The 21359-nt window shown below is 42.5% G+C and overlaps 2 protein-coding genes across 2 annotated transcripts in view; one reads left to right on the top strand and one right to left on the bottom strand.

The window, feature by feature from the left end:
* ACSBG1 (acyl-CoA synthetase bubblegum family member 1) overlaps window positions 1-21359 on the top strand; it is a gene marked incomplete at both ends in the record, with an annotated part of 75411 nt that overhangs the window by 28556 nt on the left and 25496 nt on the right. The window contains 3 exons of the mRNA XM_079540799.1: window positions 12611-13327; window positions 13775-14155; window positions 14310-14376. Of these exons, the coding sequence (XP_079396925.1) occupies window positions 12611-13327; window positions 13775-14155; window positions 14310-14376 (1165 nt within the window). The remainder of the gene's footprint in view (window positions 1-12610; window positions 13328-13774; window positions 14156-14309; window positions 14377-21359) is intronic.
* On the bottom strand, window positions 2531-13081 carry IDH3A (isocitrate dehydrogenase (NAD(+)) 3 catalytic subunit alpha; the record flags this gene model as incomplete). The annotated part of the gene is made up of 11 exons (XM_079540858.1): window positions 2531-2614; window positions 4497-4649; window positions 5126-5210; window positions 6858-6922; window positions 7002-7104; window positions 7688-7821; window positions 8098-8285; window positions 8815-8929; window positions 10208-10291; window positions 11877-11939; window positions 13055-13081. The coding sequence occupies 11 exons, from the start codon at window positions 13079-13081 to the stop codon at window positions 2531-2533; spliced, it is 1101 nt and encodes a 366-aa protein (XP_079396984.1).

The following is a 21359-nucleotide window of genomic DNA, read 5'->3' as shown; positions in this document are numbered from 1 at the left end:
CTAATGCTTGTTTTTATTTTGCAGTCATGCACTAGAAAACTGCTATGTTAATTTAGTTATTCCCAGTACTCACCTGATAGTTTGTCCTGTTCTGTACAGCGTGCCCATTCTATAATATGTATTTTACATTATGCCCTAAATGAGCAAGATTAATGATATCCTCATAGGTTGTGTGAAGTGAGTATATGTTCTCTAGACTGAAACAGAAAAAACAGTGATCTGCCCTTATAATTTTTTTGTTCTGCAGGAGGTTGTCTGGAGCTTATGTGGTAAATGAATAGTTAGTTTAGTAAAATTGTTCTACCACTCTGGATATAAAGCTGATCAGTTTTTAAAATAACAATAATAAAAAATCCAAGGCCTGTTTTCTTTCATCCTAGGGAAAAGTGTATTTCTGTTCACTAGCTCAGCATTTTGTAACCTTCTTCCGCTTCTGTACAAGCTAGACTTTTCTAAAAGCAGCAGGTCATCATTTCTTAAATCCATGTTGAAATAAGCATTATTATTTCTCCTAAAACCAAACACTCAAAGTTGGGAAAACAATTCCTGAAAACGGAAAGATACAAAGTAGGTAATATGGAGCTCTCACCTCAAAGCACAATTAACACATTTTAAGTAAGAGTACTGCAACTCTACTTGCATGTTTCAATACTGATGTTGTTCTAATGCTGACAAATGGGAGCATTTCTTCTTTCCCTTAGAAAATATAAATTGCTATATGAAGGGTTAAAAGGGCTGCTGATAGTTCAGTCAGTGGTGGCAGAGAGTTATAATGGATAACAGCTAGGGAGTCTGCAGCCATCTTTCTTGATTTAAAACCAACTAACCATGCAGAGCAGAATATTGTTTCAATGGAAGTTTCACGATCAGTCTTAAACATCCTATAAACTTCAGAGTTTGTTGCAAGTGTCAGTGATCAGCTTAATGCATCAGACAAAGTAGGAGCCTGGGATTATCAAGACACCAAGCAACAGGACTTCAAAAAGTTTATTTTTTCCCCATTTTGTGCGTAATGGTACTGCAAAAGGTCTTAAGATTAATCTAGAGGAAACAAGGAAGCAGCAGCTTGTAAAACACAAGGAAATGATACCCTATTCACCAAAAGCAGAGAGCACAAGAAATAAAGCTTACTGTCCCCCCTCCAACACGTTGTTAGGCTGTACAAAAAAGCTGGGTTGCTTACTTCATAGAGTTCTGCTAGAAGACATTATTCAAAATAGCTTTGATTCTGAAATAACCAGCCTGAACAGCCTCACTAGGAAGTAACCAAGAGGCGTAATACCCATAAATACAATCGAGCTTTAAGACATCTGGCTCTGGCAGTAGGTATAAACTTGTGTTAGCCACGAGTTTTACAAACGTGCATTTTCTTGAAGGATTTGCTAAAAGGAGCATACCCTTAAGAAATCCAGGTCAGAATGGCTCATGATTTCCTGTATGTGATGAAGAAGGGAGGGGGAAAAAAAAGAGGTGCTTTGGTGCTTACTAAGCTTAGGAAGCAGGAGAAGAAAAGGTCTCTGATCCTTGAATAGGGATGAAATGTATTTCTGGAACGTAGGCACCCAGAGCCAGACCTTCAATCTGTCTTCATTCCATTAGGACTAGTCCTTTACATTCAGAGTTTATAGAATAGAATCACTAGTCAGGGCAGTGAGACACACTGAGCAGGCTTCATAAAAACAAAGTGTAACACAAAAAGCAATCCAGCAGAAGCCATGAAATATTTTGTATAAACTGGTGAAGTTAATGACTTCCCTTCATAATACAGAGCAGGAGTGAGTTTTTCTAATTTACTCTTGTTACAACTCTCTTGTAAATTAAGCTGTGTTTCAGAAAGGAAAACTTGTAAGAACTATTTTGATACAGATTTGAAAAATATCTTTGTTAATATCAGTTCTCACATCTAGCTGGTTTGATGTCTTTTTCTTTTTCCGTATACATAAACAGATTAAATCTCCAAGATTTTGCATTTCTTTTTTGCATGCCCTTTGAAGGCAAAGCTGTATTTCATCAATTGACAGACACCTAGAAGTGTTCCTTCATTGCTTTTAACACAAAATTGCTATTGGAAATTAGTTTATACCCGTTTCTTTTTATAATGTTTGTCTTGTGCTCTTGTTAGGCCAAAAGCCTGTCCTTTAAATTTCAGTAAGACCAGTAACATAGCTCTAAGCGTTAAGGTGCTGTAGCAATTCACTAGTTCTGGTTATGTTATATTCACATAATTTTTCTTTGTGAAAAATAAAAGCCATCTAGTTGAAACAGCAAATGGTACAGTTACAGTGGCAAAAAAATACTTCTCTTACATAAAAATGCTTACCAGGTAGAAATAAATAAGACAGAGCACTTAAAGTCCACTGAAAGCAGGCACAAGCATCATCTGTAGCCATGGGGACTAAATTTATTAATGAAGAGGCCTTCCCTATAAAGTTTGCTTTACAGAGATGAGCAAAATATACGCATATACCAGGTTACATACTGTATGTTTGTGATGCATCTTTTCAGAGTTAATACGGATCAAACGAGAAGTTTACTCTGCGTCCCGTACTCTGCTGCAGATCTCTTCTGTGAACTCTGAACACTTGGCATTACCTCCCAAGTCTTTTGTCAAAGCCTGAAGGAAGAAAAAGTGCTATCACTGTAATGTTTAATGGAGCCAGTTATACCACTGCACAGTCCTATCATCTATATTTTGTACTGGTATTGGGTATAGGTAAGAAGGAATACATCAAGTCTGAGTTTCTCTGCATTCTACATTGCCTTCATCAACAGCAACAATGCAAACTGAGGCAGGTAGGGAAAAATGAGTAGGAGCATTGAGCAGTCAGATCTCAGTGAGATTTATCTTTTAACTACCCACAGCAGTGAATTTGGACAAAGCTATCCAAAGTCCCTATGGCCATATCATAATGTACTTAAGCGATATGGACTTAAGTCTTCCCTAATAAGTCTGTCTTTTGGAAGTAAAATTCATACATGATGGCTCAGTACAACGTCAACTAATTAAGAGAATGTCATTCAGTAATGCTTTGGGTATGTGTTTTACAAAGGAAGCCCATAGAGGAAAAGCATACACACAGCTCTTGAAATGCTGCGTGTTAACGGGTGTCCAAGTTTTTGCTTGGTTGAGTTAAGGGATTGAAAAACAGGTAGTTAAACTTTCTTTACTAAGGACAACTCCTCTCTGGCAGCATGGAGACAGTGAAATGAAAATAAATTGAAGTAGTCAATGTTGTTTGCCCAAACTAGACAGATTAAAAAGTTTTGAGAGGTAATTTAAAAATTGTTAGTGTTCCCCTTTTATCACATCCATGCAGATCTTAATTGAATGGTTTGGGGCAGGGACGAAGGAAAGAAAGGGCAAGCATGAAAGGCAATAAATGTTACAATTTTAGGAACTTGGCATTTTGCTTTATGCTTTGCATTATGCTTTTTTCAATTCAAAAAGATTCTCTCCCTTGTGAGCATGTAATCACAACACAGCAACTAGTGAACAAGTAGCCATGTCACGCAACTTGTGCTGTTATCTTCTGTACAATTACTAACCTGCAGATGGAAGATTTCATTTCCAGAGCAGTACATGGGAACTGTACAGAAGCATCTCTCTATTCATTTGTAAGTTTAGTGGTTTGTTTGTTTTTTAAACTGGCTCCTACATGCAGCAAGATAGCTGTAAGCAGACCACTTATGAAATAACGACAGTTTTTTCTTTAAGCAGGCTTGTTCTTTTTCATTGCAAAGCAGCTTTGTATGCCTGTGCCCCAGATAATCACAGCAGCTAAACGCTGATTTTCCTTAAGGGCAATCTTTGGAATCTTTCCAATTATATTTTGGAAAGGTGCACCCAACCACTTGAACTTCCAGCAGCAGCATTACACGCAGAAATTCAGGTCAGGTTTCAGAGCACAACTCCTTCCCCTGCACCAATACTATTTGAGTCTTGAATCTGCAGGCAGGTACACCTGCACAGAGAAAAAGTAAACACTGGATATCATTTTGCCATAACTTATTTTGTGATTAAAAAGGAGCTGAGGTAAATAGGAGGAAAGAGTAAAAGTGACCTCAAAAACAGGAACAGAAGTATTAAGAGTCAGAATTGAGATGAGTGATTAAGCCTACATAGGGCAAATGACTGTCCTTTGCTCTAAGGTCTAGATTTAACTGTTAGTGCACCATAAACTTCACAAGGGAAATACCACTATTTACTCAGATCTCTAATCCCTTTCATGGAAAACAGATTTGCAGTTCTAGCTTTTAGAGCTGTGGAAACTGAGGCAGGAGGAGAGCTACAGAGCATCCCTGTTGCTGAAGAGGGCAAACTTAATACCACCAGAGGTAACATAACAACAATCACAAAACAGCAGCAGTGCTGCTCATGTGATTCAGGCCAGCAAAGCAGGGCATCTTTTGTCTTAGCGTTAATGTTCCGAGTTAATTTTTGTTACAACAGGGTATCATTTGAATCAGTTTTATGTATTTGCATGCTCTTATATTACCTTTCCATCTTTAATTGTATCGAAGCAAGCTGTCTCAATTTTTGTGGCATGCTTGTGTAATCCCATATGACGCAGCATCATTACAGCACTCAGGAGAAGAGCAGTTGGATTTGCCAAGTCTTTTCCTGCAATATCAGGTGCTGTTCCATGAACCTAGAAAGAAAAGTGAATCTGTCTGTTACAAAGTTAATATGGCGATTAACAGAGGACATTTGAAACATAATCCTCACACACAAGCATGCTGAAATGGAACTTACTTCACAGGGATATGTTTAATGGAAAGAAAAATAGGAGAGAAAGAAGATAGGAGAGAGTGGAACAATTCAGTCCAAAGGCATTAGAAAAGGGGAACGAGTTCAGCTAGTGCTTCTTAAGTTCTATTTCATTAAGTGTTTAAGAAAGAGGGTGAAAGTGCCAATAAAAGCACGTGCTAAAACTTACATGTAACACATGCTTTATTCTTTTAGTAAAACTTCAAAATCTTAGCAGTAAAACATAGCTTTACAGAGAACCTACTTTTTAATATACCTACATTGTGCATCTTGGACAAGCTTTTAGATTCTCGAGTGGAGACAAAAGTAGTTATTACTACTACTTGATCAGTTTGAATCTTGAGTAAGAAGACTTACCGATTCAAAAATTGCAACTCCGTTAGCACCAATATTTCCACTTGGTGTTACTCCAAGACCACCAATCAATCCAGCACACAAGTCACTGGAAAAAAAAAATCCTTATGTTTTTCCATGTAGTTGCCTCTCAGAGCTGTATTAAATTATCTTTGTTTCTCATTTTACTGCAACAGTAACCTACTCTACCAACAAGAATAACACTGAGAAAGAACAGATGCTGTTAGCCTCTTACACTGCTGGAACATCTGAGAATCTGCAGAACTACTAGCAAGAGCCATTTCAATAGAGAGAAATGAAAAGGAGATTCCATACAGTATAGTAATTAAGAAACAGGCACAAGAGAAGTACAGAATACTTTAGAAGTGTCAGGAACTAGCCAAAGTTCAGACTGTATTTATATACACACACACATATATATATATAAAATATATTTATATATTTATATATATATTAATATATATATGGAGTACCCTATATATATTTAAGTCTCATTTCCCTTGAAAAGGGCCACACAACCCTTATTGTATATAAAATCCTTCTAAAAATCATGGAAAAAATTTGCTCAGGTGAAAGAGCTTCTGGTTAAGGTTAGTGTATGTAACTTAAAGGACATTCCAAGTGGCACAACACTGGCTTTACTCCTCTCTTTAGTGAACAGCACATAAGTCATAATTCTGACATCAGTAGATGATCAGACATCAGGAATTTGCATTTGATTTCCTCGAAAATAAACATGGAGAAAGATAAATGAACTGTGCCCACAGTTTTCATACTGTCCTCTCAAAGCTGAAAGAACTGATAAAGCTCTCACATCTACATTTTTTAGCCTACCATTTCATTGTCTACAAGTCAGCTAACAGAGGACTGAAAAGCAGAAAGGAGGAGTTTGTGCGACAATCTTTTACATTAAATTGATCAGCTGTAGTTGTAATTGTTTGGGAAAGAAAATGGATACTCTTAAACTTTTCACTTAAGATACTCAGTGCTTTGGAGTAGAAATTCCTTCTGCATCTACTGAGGCTGAGAGACCTCCCTGGCGTTACGCTCACGTTGAACAAAACGCAGTGAGTGAGGTTCCCCAGTGACAAGACTGCCCTTCTTCAAAAGACAACTCAAATTTATTGGAGCTTCCTTGAAGAATGAAAGCCTGCTGAAGGACTCTGCCTTTAGGCCTTCGGGTTGACTGTAGCACTTTTATTTTCCAAATAGGAGATTTAATCCCAAGGTGAAAAAATATAATACAAAACCCAAACAATGGTAGGACATTGAGATGTTATACATTTCAGTCTTCAGAATCATTTCACTATATGGCTAGTTCACTCTAAACGTGGTGGTTCCACAGTCATCTTACTCTATTTCAGTGCTGATAAGTGGCAAGTTTTTTCCCCATTGTCAATCCAAGCAATCTGTATTACAATTGGAGCCATTAACTTCTTCACACTTCTGGAATAATTTATCCTCCACCCAGCCCTACTGGAATAACGCTCATAGCCTCCATCAGCAAAAACTCCCTTTTACTATGAGGAATGTTCTCATCATAATTTCTCTCCCAACAACATACGGATAACTAGTATGATAATACGTTGTTTCTTATCATTCTGAGAGTCTGATTTGTGTTTTAAGCTCTGGAGGGAGAAAATGATCATTCATCTGGCTAGCATGTAACCTGAATAACTGTCGGAAACTAACAGTGTTGTACGTGCTGGGCTAGTTAAAATTGAGATCTCCATACCTGAGGATGTCACCATACAAGTTAGGCATAACAAGCACATCAAATTGTGAAGGATCCTGAACCATCTAGAAAGAAGTATATTTTCATTAAGTTTAAGACTGTAAACTGAAAAAACAACCACAATTAAAACAAATAGATACTCACATTCAGACACACAGTATCCAGATACATTTCATTAAATTTAATATCTTTACAGTTTTCTGCTGCTTCCCTGCACTTTCTCAAGAAAAGCCCATCAGACATTCTCCTGCAATTAAGTGGAAGAATACTGCAGTTATTGTAAAGCAAGATATTCAGATAAAGAGAACTGCGTGCAACAGGATTAAATAGCAAAAAAACAGTAGACTGCAAAAACCTAATTACAACCATTAATCCTTTATGTAAGTATTTTAATAGAAAGTTATGTCTTTTAAATTTACCCCTAAGATGCTCCAGGAATTAATGCATGATGGTTAAACTGCTGCTCCCAACTGACTCCCTCGTTTACTGAAGTAAATTTACTGAGTTTATGCAGGGATGATGCAAACTATCACACACAGTGTGGATTAGTGGCCAGTGAAGTGCTTTGGCAGCTGTAAAAGACATCAGCTATTTTTCCTGGGTTAAGATTATTTTTAAACTAAGAGTTTTTGGAAGAAAGTCACAGCACTAGCACAGAGTTAGTAAGAGAAGCGTTAGCACGCAGTGACTGCAGCCCCGCCAAGACAAGGTCAGCGTTGTCCATGTTACTCCCATTAGCATTCACACATCAGACATCTGAAGAAAATTTAAAAGCAATTTATAATTAGAAGTATAGTACCACTTGTTCTTCAAAAGAAATGTCAACATACATAATGTTTGCCTTGTGCACAGCAGTAACATGGCTTCTGTGATTATTTCTAGCATACTCAAAAGCAAATTCTGCAATGCGCTTGCTAGCTTCCTCTGTGATTAGCTTGATGCTTTGCACAACTCCTTCAACAATCTGAAAGACAACAGTAGCATTACTAGTAGAAGTGGAAGTCTACTTGTGCAAATCAACAGTTTTGAACAATGTTCTGAACAACAGAATCACAGAATTCTGAGTGAGGCAGTCTCCACAGCACACACTATAATATAGGACCTCTCCTGTGGGGAATGAACTTAAAATGCAACCAACAAAAAATCCCACTGCTCTGCCCCTCAATACCAAGCAACTGAGATGAGCTAACTTGTTGTCAACAAGACCCAGAAACTACCAGAAACACTCCCAGCAACTTACCACGTGCTCAATTCCACTGTATTCACCCTCTGTGTTCTCTCGTATTGTGACAATATTTACGTCTGTGTAAGGGGTTTTGTAGCCCTCAATAGAGACACAGGGACGTACGTTTGCATAGAGGTCAAAGGTTTTACGCAGCAGCAGATTCATCGATGGATGTCCTGCAGCAATTGGGGTTTTTAAAGGACCTGAAGGGAAAAAAAAAAATAGAGATGATAAAACCCAGGTCATAAATATCACAGTTGAAGCACCAGGTGGCGCTGTGAGAGAGGAACTGCAAATTCTTATGTAACCCCGACGGTAAATGCCACGGGAATTCTCCGTGCCCTCAGGAATACCACACAGTGATATTCATCAGCTGCTCCAGGGCCAAATCGTGGCCTTAATTCTACATGGAATGGGAGTTCATCAAAAACTGTTTTCAGTACAAACAACGTATGAGGATACCGTTCATTGGGAACTGAGCTATCACACACTCTTGTGTATCAACTGCCTTAGAAAAGCATACTGTATCAAATCCAAAGCTGATATTTAGTAACATATTTCCTAAACATCAGTGACAGTTACAGCTTTGACACAAAGATCGCAGAAGATGACTTAATAGGCCATCCTCCATAATTTGACATCTTTCTGTGATACTGAGGAAGGACTTTGGATTCAAATCAAAGTCCCTGTAAAAAACGATATTTAATGTCAATATATTAACCCCCAATGTACCTTTTAATCCCATTTTGTTTTTATCCATGGATTCTTTGGCATCTGGAGGTATCATCCACTTTCCTCCTGGTCCTTGGATAGCTGTAACATTCCTTTCTTCCCACTGAATAGGAACCTAAACACATTTGCTCTGTGTTAACTTTAGTCTCGTGACTTTTGCTCTCAGTTGTAACTCCTCTTTCACAAGAGATCAGGCTTGAGCCTTCTTAAACATCTTTCCTCTGATGAGCGACAGTAAGTATGAGATGCTTGAAGTTGAACATAAAGGTGACTTTTAAAATGTAAATAATTGAAAACGAAATGGTATGAGCAATATTATACCAGCACAAAGTTAAGCAGCACAAGACACTTCCCTAGCCATGACCTACAGACAGCATTAGGACTGTGTTTACACACTGCTTTCTTGCACCTGCTACAGCCGTCACATTCCTCCTGACAAGGGACACAAGACATTTAAAAACTGAACTCATTGAGAACTGATCTTCCAAACTGCAGTGCACAGCAGATCCACCTGTTATCTGAAAGGAAATCTACACACGTCCTGCAGTGCTTTCTGGATTTGCATTCACCACCCCTTGTCCATCAGGAAGAGCCACAATGAAAAGATTTAAGGCTGTTCATAAGCAAATGGAATGAGTCCAAGTGCAACGTAGTAGCAAAACATCCTATAAAACAAATGAGAGTAAGTACTGCAAACATACACTTCTGTGCAAAGGTTTTACCTCACTGCACCTCCTGCCTGTCTCCCCAGGGTCAGACAGAGCTATTACAAGGCTTCTCTTTGATTACATAGGAACTGCACGTTTTACAAATCTAAGTTGGACAGTTGTAAGATAAAATGAATATGCTTTGATACTGTTACTGAAGGGGAACAATTTGACAACAATTCTTCCTGAAGAACTACATTTTCTTCCAAGCAAACTGGACACATTCTTGTGAACTTCCTTGGATATGCTGAAACACAGCCCTCTTTGGACAGATGTAGTTTTCACATCACAGAGATGAACGTGGTACAACAGAATAATTGCCATTAGGTTTCTAACAATAAGGGAGTCCCCTTCACAGTGCTTGATCTGCACTGAGAAGTCACTGTAGATGAAAGAATATTTTCCTTTTGGTCACTCAGGATAGCTGTGTCAACAAGATGGCTCAGATGATACACCAAGTTGACATTTCCAGCACTTAAATGCAACATCTGCTCTCAATTCATTACTCCTCTCCAGCTAACAGTTTCAGACACTGCCGTGATATTGCAATCCTGTCTTTTAATATTGGAAGCTTCTGACTTTGTATTGCCAGAAAGTTTCAGCAGCTTAAAAATGACTCATAACTAGTTAACATTTGTTGTTGCACTTAAAGCTACAATGCTCACAGCAAGACAAATGTGACTCACTTTGGCAGCATCAAAGATCTTCATGACAGCAGTAGAAATCTCAGGTCCTATGCCATCTCCTGGGATTAAAGTCACTGTTTGTACCTAAGTAAGGAAGCATCAGTAATAAAAGAAATGAAAGCTGTGTTCCACGTAGGAAACATTCTCATGTGTTGCAGGAACCAAGTAACTACTAGAAAAGAAAGTCTGAGTTACTGAAAATCACTATGAAGAGCAGCAGCAGTGGACAGAAGCAAGAGTGACCAGCTTGCTTTCAAAGGGAAGTGCAAACATTTTGAGACAACTGTCTAAAAATCTGCTTGCTATTTTTGTTTCAAAGCACATGTTTAACCTGAACAGCAGGTTCCTGCTCAGTGCTCCTTGAAATAAGTGATCTCAGAATGTTTTCTTCGTGAAAAATAGAGAGGAGACAATACTACCTACTTACAGCTCTGTTTCCTTACATTTCCTATATTAGCTGCGTGCTGTGTAATACTGACCCACACTAAAAAAGATTTAATTTGGGAAAAGCTTAAAAAAACAACAACAACAACAAAAAAACAAAAAAAAAAAACAAAAAAAAAACACAAACCAAGTCTATCTTAACTTCTCAAAAGATTCTCAAAGAAATCTCAGGCCAATTTTTCATAATGTCTGATTCTTTTCTCTCTGTAACATTCTCAATCTTGTTTCTTTTATCATCCCCACATGAACTTAAACTGCACAGCCCAGGGTCACTGGACAGCAGGGGAAGGAAGCTGCCTGTTGTACAAAAACAGGCATGCAGCACTATTTGCCAAACCCCAAGTGATGAGATGTGTGCCCAGCCTTCTCCCATGGGAATGCTCAGGATTTCAGTGTATCTTAACTGTTCTGTTTCCACTAATCAGAGTCAAAGAATTTTACTGTGCAAAGCTAAGGAAGCAGAGCTTCAGACAGAGATCACAGCTACTAAGCAAGCAGGCAGCCGATGGAATGCAGGATTGGTTCCTGCTCCACAGCACAGCAGGACTACACCTGCAGCAGAGAAGGTTCCACCTGATGCAGTAAAATGAGGTACAAGCAGATCAGGAGGAGCCTCGCCTACATCTTCTCGTGCTGTGTAAGATACAATCTTCACTTCAGTTTCTCTCCGCTAGCAGTTTTACATAACTTAGAATTAAAAACCACAACTCTTCCTTAAGTCCTGCCTAAGGGTGCATGCAGCAGTGCATGCTTCCACCACTGCAGTTTTCAAGGCCACCTTCACTGAAGAAAGGCCTGCAGGGACCTCAGGCACACACAGTGCTAAAGCACCTACACCAGTGCTTGAAATACATTAAAGAGGGCCGTGAAAAGGCAGAACCATAGCTGTGAGATACTCTAAAAGCAGCAAGATTTAAAGTAAATATGCTAAAGTAAATATTGCTTAGCAGAATGCCTGCAAAAGAAAGAGGATGAGAAGCTTCTCAACAATCTCATTTGTCCATATTTGCCTATTTCAGAATGGCAGAAGTTTCAGAAGCTTATGTCCGTGTTTTGTGACAAGTTGTCATTCCATGTCTGGTTTCCTTGTAAGCCTTTTTATTAGCAAAGTCATTAACCAGTGTAAATCCAGCTTGGAGTTAAAAGCATGAATGTTCACTTATTCAGGCCTTATCTTTTTCTTGAGAAACTTCTTAAAGGAAAAAAATATGACTAGCATACTCACAGCATTACTAAAACTTCTGGTCACCTGTTTTTGGTTTTTGAAAGCACCTAGCAGTCGAGAAACCTGCAGGAACATAAACCGAAAAGATGTTATCTTATTACACCAACGGATCTTCAAACAGTTCAACGCTGCAGCATTCACACTTTTAAAATGGTACCCCTTCAAATTTCCTGCTTTAAACCAGGATTAACACAAATTAAAATGAAACAGAGTAACTATGGCTTTGCCAAGCTGCTGGGGAGCTGCTGTGTGCACCTCCGGGGTATTCTTAGCACAAGGTGAGCAGAGGACAGGTGCTCCCTGGCCGGACTGCACGGCAGCCCCAGCAGCAACTCTGGCTGAGGAGAAAAGCAAGGTGAGATGTTTGTTCCCCTACCAGCTGCCCGGGCAGCACATCTGCACCTTCCAGGTCACGTTTCCAAAGCCGAGTCCCACCAGTGGAAATTCTTCCATTGGAACCGGGGTGCACTTTGTTCTTGCCTTTATTTATGCCTGTACGTTCGGGGCCGCAGCCCTCCGTGCACTCGGCAGGTTTTAAAAACCCAAGAGTGTACGAAAGGCAGAAGTCAGCACTGCAATGAGGAGCCCAGCCCGCACAGCGCCGCACAGAATGACCTCCCCTGCGCTCGGGGCGTCCCGCCATGCCAGGGAGCCCTCCGCACCGCGGCTGCGATCTCCGCCTTTCAGCAGCGCACACCGTAAGCGGAGCTGTGGGCACCGACGGCTCCGGGCAGGAAGGACAGCTCGCCGCGTCCGCTCCGAGGAACGCCGCGATGGCAGAGCCGCGCACGGCTCCTCACCTCGCAAGGTCATCGGGCCGGAACCGAGGGCAGGGACCGCCAGCCGAGCGCGCTGCTGCGGCCCCGTGGGTGGCCGAGGCCTCCCCGAGCCGCTCGGGATCGGCGCGTCGCGAAGGCCCCGCGGCAGGCCCGGACGATCGGGTCTTCCCCTCGGAAGCTCCGCAACGACAGACAGACGGCGAATCCCGCGGCGAGAGGCACCGCCACGACGGGAGAGCCGCGGCCACCGCCGCGCCCCGCTCCTAGGCGGCCCCGAGCTCCGCACGCCGCACCGCGGCGCCAAGGTCACGCGCCCGGCGCGGCGCCCGGACCCCGCGAAGGAACGGCACGGAACGGCACCGCACCGCACCACGCCACACCGCGCCGCGCCGCACCTACCGCGGGCATCCACGCGGCCGCGGCCATGGCGTGCCCGGCGCTTCTTCGACCCCGCAACGCCCGCAGTCACCGACGGAGCGGAACCGGCGCCGAGCGGCCGCGCGCTACCGCCCCGCCCCCGGGAGGCGGCCGCTGCCGCGCCTCGCGCTGCGCTGACGGCTCCGCCCCGCGCTGTGCTGCGGGGTCCGCGCTCCCGAGCTCCGTGCCCGCACTGTGGGGCGGGCTGCGTCAGCGCAGCGTTCCCGGCAGCGAGCAACGCTACGCCGCCGGTGTGTGTGTGTGACAGCCGCTGTCCCTGTGACTGACGGCCAGTGTCCGCGTGACTGACAGCCGCTGCCGCGCGGGGCCGTACGGCTGCGTGCGACCTCCCGGCACGGCTGCGCATGTGCCATTTCCTCCGCGGGGCGAGCCAAGCCTTGAGGCGCGCATGCGCTGTGCTTTGCGCTGTGGGCGCGCGTTTCGCGCCGAGTACCGTTAGTCGGTGAGGCGTTGAGCGGGGATGCGGCGCTCGGCTGGCGCTACTCGGGGCGGGCGGAGCGCGGTGTCAGTTCAGCCTGCAGCGCTTTGCCCGACACGTAATTGGGTGCGAAGCGATGAAAGCCGGTGCCGATAACGTTACGGTTAGAGTTTGGCTGTGTACACAGAAAAGTATCGATCTATTGCCGTTACTTATGCCAGGAGTAAATATTGCTTAACGCTCTGCCGTTGAATTAAAACAAGAAATGCAAACGGGGCAGGTGAAGAAGCGCGAGCCGGAAAGCTGGGCTCAGCCTACAGCGGCGCGGCGTGCCGGAGTTCGCTCGTGCTGTGCACGCGTGTCTTCGGCGCTCTTTTGCTGGCTCTGCGCGTGTGCGCAGTAGCGCTGCTGTGCCGGGCGCTGCAGGGGGCGCCAGGCGGCGCTGTGAGGCGGCGGCGCTGCACGGGGCGCGCTGAGGCGCGGAGCGGAGCGGCTGCGAAGCCGTTCGTAACCGTACAGCCCCGCGGACTGGGAGTCGTGAGAGCTCTGTGTGGAGAAGCATCTGAAATACGGAGAGAATGGCATCGCTGCCTTCGGATGCCACCTGCCTGTGACTGCAGCGCCCGCCTCCTAGGTGCGCTCGAGTGAAAGGTTTTCCGGTCCCGCTTCCTTCCGCAGCACGAAGCATTTCAATGCAGGCTTCGCGATTCTGCCGGCGCGTTCGCAGGGAATCCGTGCTCTAAATGCCCGCCGCACAGAGCAGCCCGGCTGCTTCCTATGGGATGCATCTGCATAAAGGAAGAATTCTTCGAAGATGGGTAATAAGCAGACAATATTCACTGACGAGCAGCTGGATGCCTACCAGGTAAGACAGCTCGGTGCCTTGTGTTAGAAGGGTGGGAGTCACATCCGCCGCGCCTGGGCTAGGAAACAGCCTAACATTCGTGACGGGCTTGGGAAGGGCACTTGTCTACTGTAATCGTTTTACTGAGCGGTTCCTAAAGAAGGGAAAGCGTGTCCATAACCTTTTTATAACCCGTGCTAACTTCCCTGTCGGTAGGGGCAAAAAAAATAGGATGTGTCTAAATCTATGCCTAAGTTCACTTCAGGCAGTAAATCATAGAAATGTGCTTGCTGTAAATCCAAAATAGGTATCCTTGTGCTTTTATCCACTCCTGAGTGGTAATTTCTTCTTCTTACCAGAAGACGTACTCATTTAGTGCCTGGGGGTACTTTATGGGTGGTACTTTATTTGTGGCACTCACACCAGCTGCATTTTTCACACTCCAGGTGATGAATGATTTCATCTTGTCCGCATTTTAGCATAACCCAGACCTTACTGAGGTGGTTTGAGGGATGCTGTCTGCACTGTGTACACCTAGAACGAGTTTCTGAAAACACAAGTTGGGCAGCAGATGAAATAGAAGTCTGCTGGAGAAGGAGGCAGGTGAACGCCTGCTACAAGGTGCAGGCAGGGCTGTTTGCATTGCTGTGTTCTGTGAAGTGATGAATACAGGCAGAATGAACAGTTTGAGAAGTCAGCGTTTAATTTCTCCCGATAATCAAGGGACAGATTCAGGGCACACAAAAATACAACTCTTTATGTTTACCTTCATGAACTTTGACTTCTATCCCTGAATTAGAAACTGATTTTAAATACTAATTTTTCTTTTTTTTTTTTTTTTTTTTTTTGCAGTTAGTGCTACCATGGGCTTTTTACAGATGTAGAGATTTACCCAGATGAAGTCAGTCTGGGGGCATGTACTGAGTGTGCTATGAAATAAGCATACATTAAATTCTTATTAAATTCCTAATCCTGTTGGTAGCAGGGTTTCATATGTGTGCTGTTCTTACTATCATTGTATGAAACATGAAAATGGAGCTGCTTTAATTTCCACTCTGTCGCATATCTCACCCTCACCAGCAGTCCGTCACTGTAATATGTTAGTCCAGTGCACTGGTCTGAGGCTTGGCTGTCAAAGATCCTCAAAGGCTATTTTTTACATCCTTGCTAGATAGGCAAAAGGGGAATCACAGACCTGTGAAACACTACTGTCTGTCTTCCTTCTATCTTCAAAAGTGAACACAGAACAGAGCCCAACTGCAGCAAAACAAAACAAAATCTAAATGTAATTAATGTTATCTTCTTGACATAAACTGGCAAATGCAAGAGCCGAAATGTCATCCCTAATTCATTACTCTTCATCCAGAAATTGCCTTCTTCTAATGGCTTGTGCAGCCCCTGCCTTTCCTAATGCTGGGTAATTGATCTCAGAGCCTCGCAGTGGTTAGGCTGGTGCATTTCTTTGTTACAGGAGGACTTACAGCTCACTAGGAGGAGTAAAACATGCTTTGCAACAATCCATTGTGCTTGTTGGTACCCCAGTGCACAGCCAAGTATATACAGATAAATGAACTTTCGCCATTGCCATCTTTTGAACGTGAGTTATTCTGGCTTTGTAGCACCTGAACGTTATTTTAGTAGAGAGGTCTTTTTTTTTACCTTATAGGTTGTTTTAAGAGCTTGTTTCATAGGAACTGCTTCTGATAGGTGAAAGGAGGATGGAAAAATGAGAAGTTAATTTGTTTAACGTATGGCAAATTCATACGTAAGCAGCTTTATATCAGGAGTTAAAGGTTAAGCGGCAGCAAAATCACCTGCATGAGGAGCTCGCATACGCTGATTTCAGGCCAGCAGCGTGTTATTGATGAAATAAAAGATCCTCATTTCATCTAAGATTTTCAAAAATGCCCATTTATGAACATCTTAGCATAACAGTAACCATACTGAAAGATCAGTTTTTAACACAACATTTAAATGAAATAATTGCCAATCTGTTCACCCACAAGATGACCTCAGAGTTTTCAAATAGATGGCTGCTTCAATTAGTCTCCAGTAAGGCTGCTGGTGGGAGGGCCAGCTGGAGCTGTTTGTGGAGAAGGTGCTTGATATGACTCCATGGCATTAAACTTCTTATCATTCTTTTATTATTATTATTTTTTAATACTCAGAAAAGAGAGAAGCCAATTAACTGAAGAAAGAGTGGCATGTTGCAGATCTCCTAACACCTTGTGTATCATCTGGAAACTCAGTAAACTGGTGTTGTTCTGGCTGACAGCTCTTTACATTTACATGAGCCTAGTGAAACATCAGGGTAATCTAAGGAGTCGGGCTTTTGCAAGCATTGGTTTTCTCTTAGAGATTCACCTCATCACCAAGTTAGACACTGGTTTCTGCTTCCTGTGCCCTTACAGTACTTGCTTGTTTTGGTGGTTTTGTTTTTAACATAAAATGCAAAATCTCCCCAAGGTCTGGGTAGAGAAAAGGTAAGTGTTAGCAAGGAAGGTGTATTTCATTGCGATCAAACAGCACTTCAAAATGAAACTTGTAAAAATTGTATATAGGACAACTTCTGGGTGCCAAGTTCCATGATGAGAAAAGCAGTGAACCGAGAATTTAACTGTGAGTGGTGCTGTGTGAGGATACTTGAAGCAGTGGGAAATAAGGGCATTAAATAAAGCAATATCAGGGCCATGTATTGGCCTCAGTGCACTGCATTATATTGAACAGGAAATGCCTCCAGGCTGTGCTTGGGTTTCGGCCTGACTGCTCTTGGAGCAATCTCACTGCTTTCACTGTGGTTGTTTCAGTAAGTGCTCTGAATTTGATATGATTTCAGTTCTAATTGTTCCCTTAATAGGCATAACTTGGGGAATATAGGACACAAATATTTTATTTCAGATCATTCTCTTTATTCTAAGTCAATCATTTTTGCATTTGTTAATTGCTAGATTGTTTCCTGTCCGCTCTTCCATGCAGCACCAAAACAGGATGGTGTTTGTTCCAGTTGTCTTCGAGGCAGTAGTGCAGTAAGCAGCAATCATGTGAAATAATCACTGTGCTGTCTTTTCCACAGGAATTTGCCAATTGCAGAGCTAGCCTTCTCCTTCTATTAAAACACATGTCAGAGTGGAACTAAACTATACTTCATGAGGAATTTGCAAAACCAGATGAAATCGGGTACAGAAATGTCCTATATAAGTTGAAATTAAGCCACGAAGATATCTGCTGGTTTTAAAAAGCTGTGCTTGGCTCAGACAGGATCTGTGATGAAAATGTGCTCCTTAGGAGGCAAGAATGCCAAAAGCACACTCATCACAGGTCCTCCAGGATCAGAAGTGCAAAAAGCACTTCTCCCTTTGATAAAGTGCTGCCGTTAATGTGCAAACTTCCAGCAGCACAGCAATGAAGGAAGGCTTTTTTGAAATCATCCTGCAGCCCCATTCTGGTTTCAGGTTACTGTTTGCTGCATCTATGGATTGAGCAAAATTGCATTTGCTGACAGTCTGTTTCTTTGTTAGTACTTGCTTATGTCCGGCTGCTTTCACTCCAGTGCCCCACTGCTTCTCACAGCTGCAGGTTTGGCCTGCTGAAACTCAGTGGGGGCTGCAGGGGTTTTCTGCTTGTGTTTTTCTGCACAGTGATGAAAATACATATAAACGTGTTGCTGATTCAGTCTCACACAACAGCTCTATGCTGGCCTTACTTGTATGGCAACTAGAATCCAAAAGCAGAACGTCTGCACGGAATGGAGATAATAATGCATCTACTGCAAGAAAACTCATTTCATTTTATCTGGCACCTTTTAACTTTTGATTTGTGATTATTTAACACGACGACATTTTCATGGTGTTTCATTTGAAGTATTCTTAGACACACGGACTCCTTTTGCCACAGTGCTAAAGATCACTTGGGATTTTCCAGATGAAATACTGCTGTACGATGTTAATATTTGAAATACAGCATTGAGTCCTCTCATTTCTTAAAAGCTGCTCAGTGAGACAGCTAAAAGGGATTCATCTGTCTTGGCCTGAGGATGCTATCCGAGTGCCTGTTTGTCAGTGGTTTGCTTTATCTGTGGCCTGTTGGCATTTGTGTGAGGCTGTCAGATTGGGACTGGTTTTTGCATTGCAAGGGCTGTTTGGCTGCACTTATTTGCTTATAAAGCTTTGTGATGTAGCTGTTGCAGGAGCAGAATAAGCCTGCTCTCCTGAAATTATGCGTATAATTATACATGTGTAGTTGTAAAGAAGATATATACATTTAATAGGTGCAAGAAGTGCCTCTGCATACTTGAGTATTGCTGTTTTCTCATTCGATTCTGTTCTTCAATTTTTCTTCTGTTCCTTGCTGATAAACGTTACCTTCTCTGTATGAAATCAGTTTTATTTGATTGGCAGTAGATGCCACAGAATAAATCATAATGTGTTCTGATCTTGGAAGCATGCCTCACCTTATGCTCTGTATGTATATCGTGTGAGATTAAAGTTGGTTAGTTAATCAGTGCTCTCAGTATCATTACCTCTACTCCTATTTTTTGCTCAAATCCTGTCGCCCTAAATATGAAGCACAACCAATCTAGGAGTTTGTGATGAAGTCCTGAAGGCTAATGGGGCCACTGTTTCTATGTTACCATCTGTCCTGAACTTGCATTCACCTGACACAGCAGGTCAAAGGATAAAACACTTATCAGTTCTGGTTCTGCAAAACCTTTCTGTTGCTGTGTTGGTTTTAAAAGGAAATGTTAAGAGCAGAGATGGTTAATTCTGCTTCACGAGCAATGCAGTGACTGGCAGAAGGTCGCAGTACCAGCCCCATTCCCTGGGGGTGCCCAAGGCCAGGCTGGATGTGGCTCTGGGCTGCCTGACCTGCTGGGTGGCAACCAGCTCATGGCAGGGGTTGGAGCTGGGTGGGCTGTAAGGTTGCTTCCAACCAAGGCCGTGCTATGACTCAGTGATTCTGTACAACCCAAGTGCACCAGCTGTCTGAGTCTCTTCTCTGCAGAATATTTTAAGAACCAGTTAAGCCACCTAAATGCCAAGTATGAGAATAGAGTCCCATTATACAAGCTAATGATCTCATTAAAATCAATAGGAAATCTTCTGTTTGCTTTATGATATTCACTGTCTTTATTAGCCATAAGGATGTTAAGCGGATAATTGCTGATTTGTTGAAGTAGTATCTTATCTCCAAACAACCATTAGTAATCCTTCATATTGCACTTGCAATTAGCTCACTTCTAAGGGCACAAGGACAGAGCAAGTGGGACAGCAGATCTTAGAAGAGAAGCAGGTTTTTCTCCCAGGCCCTGGAGGAGGTAACGTTTCAAGGCGAGACTGTTCTATTCTGAACTGTTCTGTTCTGAGTAACCTGAAAGCCGTGAGGGCCTGCTGTAGTGTTTCAGGACATGGCATAGAATTAGAAAAAAAAGCCTATATTTTCAGGATAAATTCTTGCCAGAAATCTAGAATTGCTACAAATTATGAAAAGTGTGTTCCCGTTTCTTTAAGTAGTTTGCCTGTGCTCAAGTAGGACAGGCAGGTTGCTTTTTAAGTCCATGATTAACTAAAGTACAGCCTATGTGACAACAGATGTGTTCAGTGACATTTGTTATTTCAACATGTCAGTTTACTACTTATTGTCTATCATTGTGTATTTTTCTGTATGAATGAAGTAGGCAGAAGAAAATTGGATGAATCACCTCCGTGCTTCTCTGGCCGAAGGTTTTTAATTAAATCGGAATTAAATTGCTGTTGTTCCAGCAACTACAAAATGGAATTATGCTTAGACCTGTGTTCCATGGTGGCTCCAATCCAAAGTGGGTCTGCTTACAACAGAAAGGGCAGTCCTGTACCTCTTTCCTGCCACCAATAGATACTTGCTTTAACTCTGCCCCTTATGTCGATGCTAGTATAAGTTAAACTGTGTTGGAAGGCGCAGAAAGGAGACAGTTTAGCAAAAAAAGATTATGATGTTTTGAAAGTTTCTCAGTGGTGTTTTCACAAGATTCTGGAAGATGAAGGATAACTTGTCTTTTTCATCTTTATCTCTATTTGCATATCAATTCCCTGTCAGCTTTCTAGTTAAATAACAGCGCCTGCTGTTTCGTCAAGCCTGTATAATTACGGGATGGTTGCTGCACAGAGCATCACAATCATCTGTGAGATTGTACCTGCCTTTCACCAGTAAATGATGCATCCTTAAGTGGCAGTTTGATTGTAAGTAGTGAACACGTTGGAATTAATGAAGACTTTCCCAGCTGGCTCCTATTTCACTTTGTGCAGTTCCAGACAATGTGACATCTCTGTTAGCAGCTTTCAAGGTGCCTTCCTGTACTGCCTTGTAACACTATTCTGCTGTGCAACACACGGAGGGGAAAGCTCTTCTCCTGCTGCTTTATACAGAGGAGAACAAGCAAACTGAGTAATTGATACCAGGCAGGACTGATACCTTACCTGGACACCTGAGACAAGCTGGTTGATTGCTTCAGATAGCTGTGATCATTGGCTTTTCCCTTCCTTTGAAGCAGCAAGCATTTATAGCCAGATTAATTCTCACCTTAGGAATGAAATGAAATTTTCTCTCATTGCCTGAAGTGCAGAACAGGAGTGAGGCTATGATAGTTATATGTACTCTTCAGCAGGGCCAGTCAGGCCCGCTGCTCTTATCTTGTCACAAACTGCCTCTTATTATATATTTTAAATGTTTACATTAAAGGAGAAAGGCGGAATTCTTGAGCACGTGTCTGTCACATCCCCTGGGCCATTGCATGCCTTTGTCATTGGAGCGTTTGCTCCCATGCTCTTTCCCCAGCAGCTGGTAGCTCCATGACACAGAGCTGTATATTATCCAAACCTATGGCCTGAACAGGAAGCTGAACTGGTCACCCAATATTTCATTGCCACCAGTGTTCCTAGTTTTGGAGGCAGGGCAGAATTTGCCCCTAGCATCTAGTAGATAATATAGTGAAATTAGGGACTATTTCCTTCCATTAATGGCATGTGTCT

This window comes from Tetrao urogallus (assembly GCF_951394365.1).
Source record: "Tetrao urogallus genome assembly, chromosome: 11".
In the NCBI taxonomy this organism is placed as follows: domain Eukaryota; kingdom Metazoa; phylum Chordata; class Aves; order Galliformes; family Phasianidae; genus Tetrao; species Tetrao urogallus.
The sequence above is the reverse complement of the archived record's forward strand: the minus strand, read 5'-3'. Positions and strand labels throughout refer to the sequence as shown.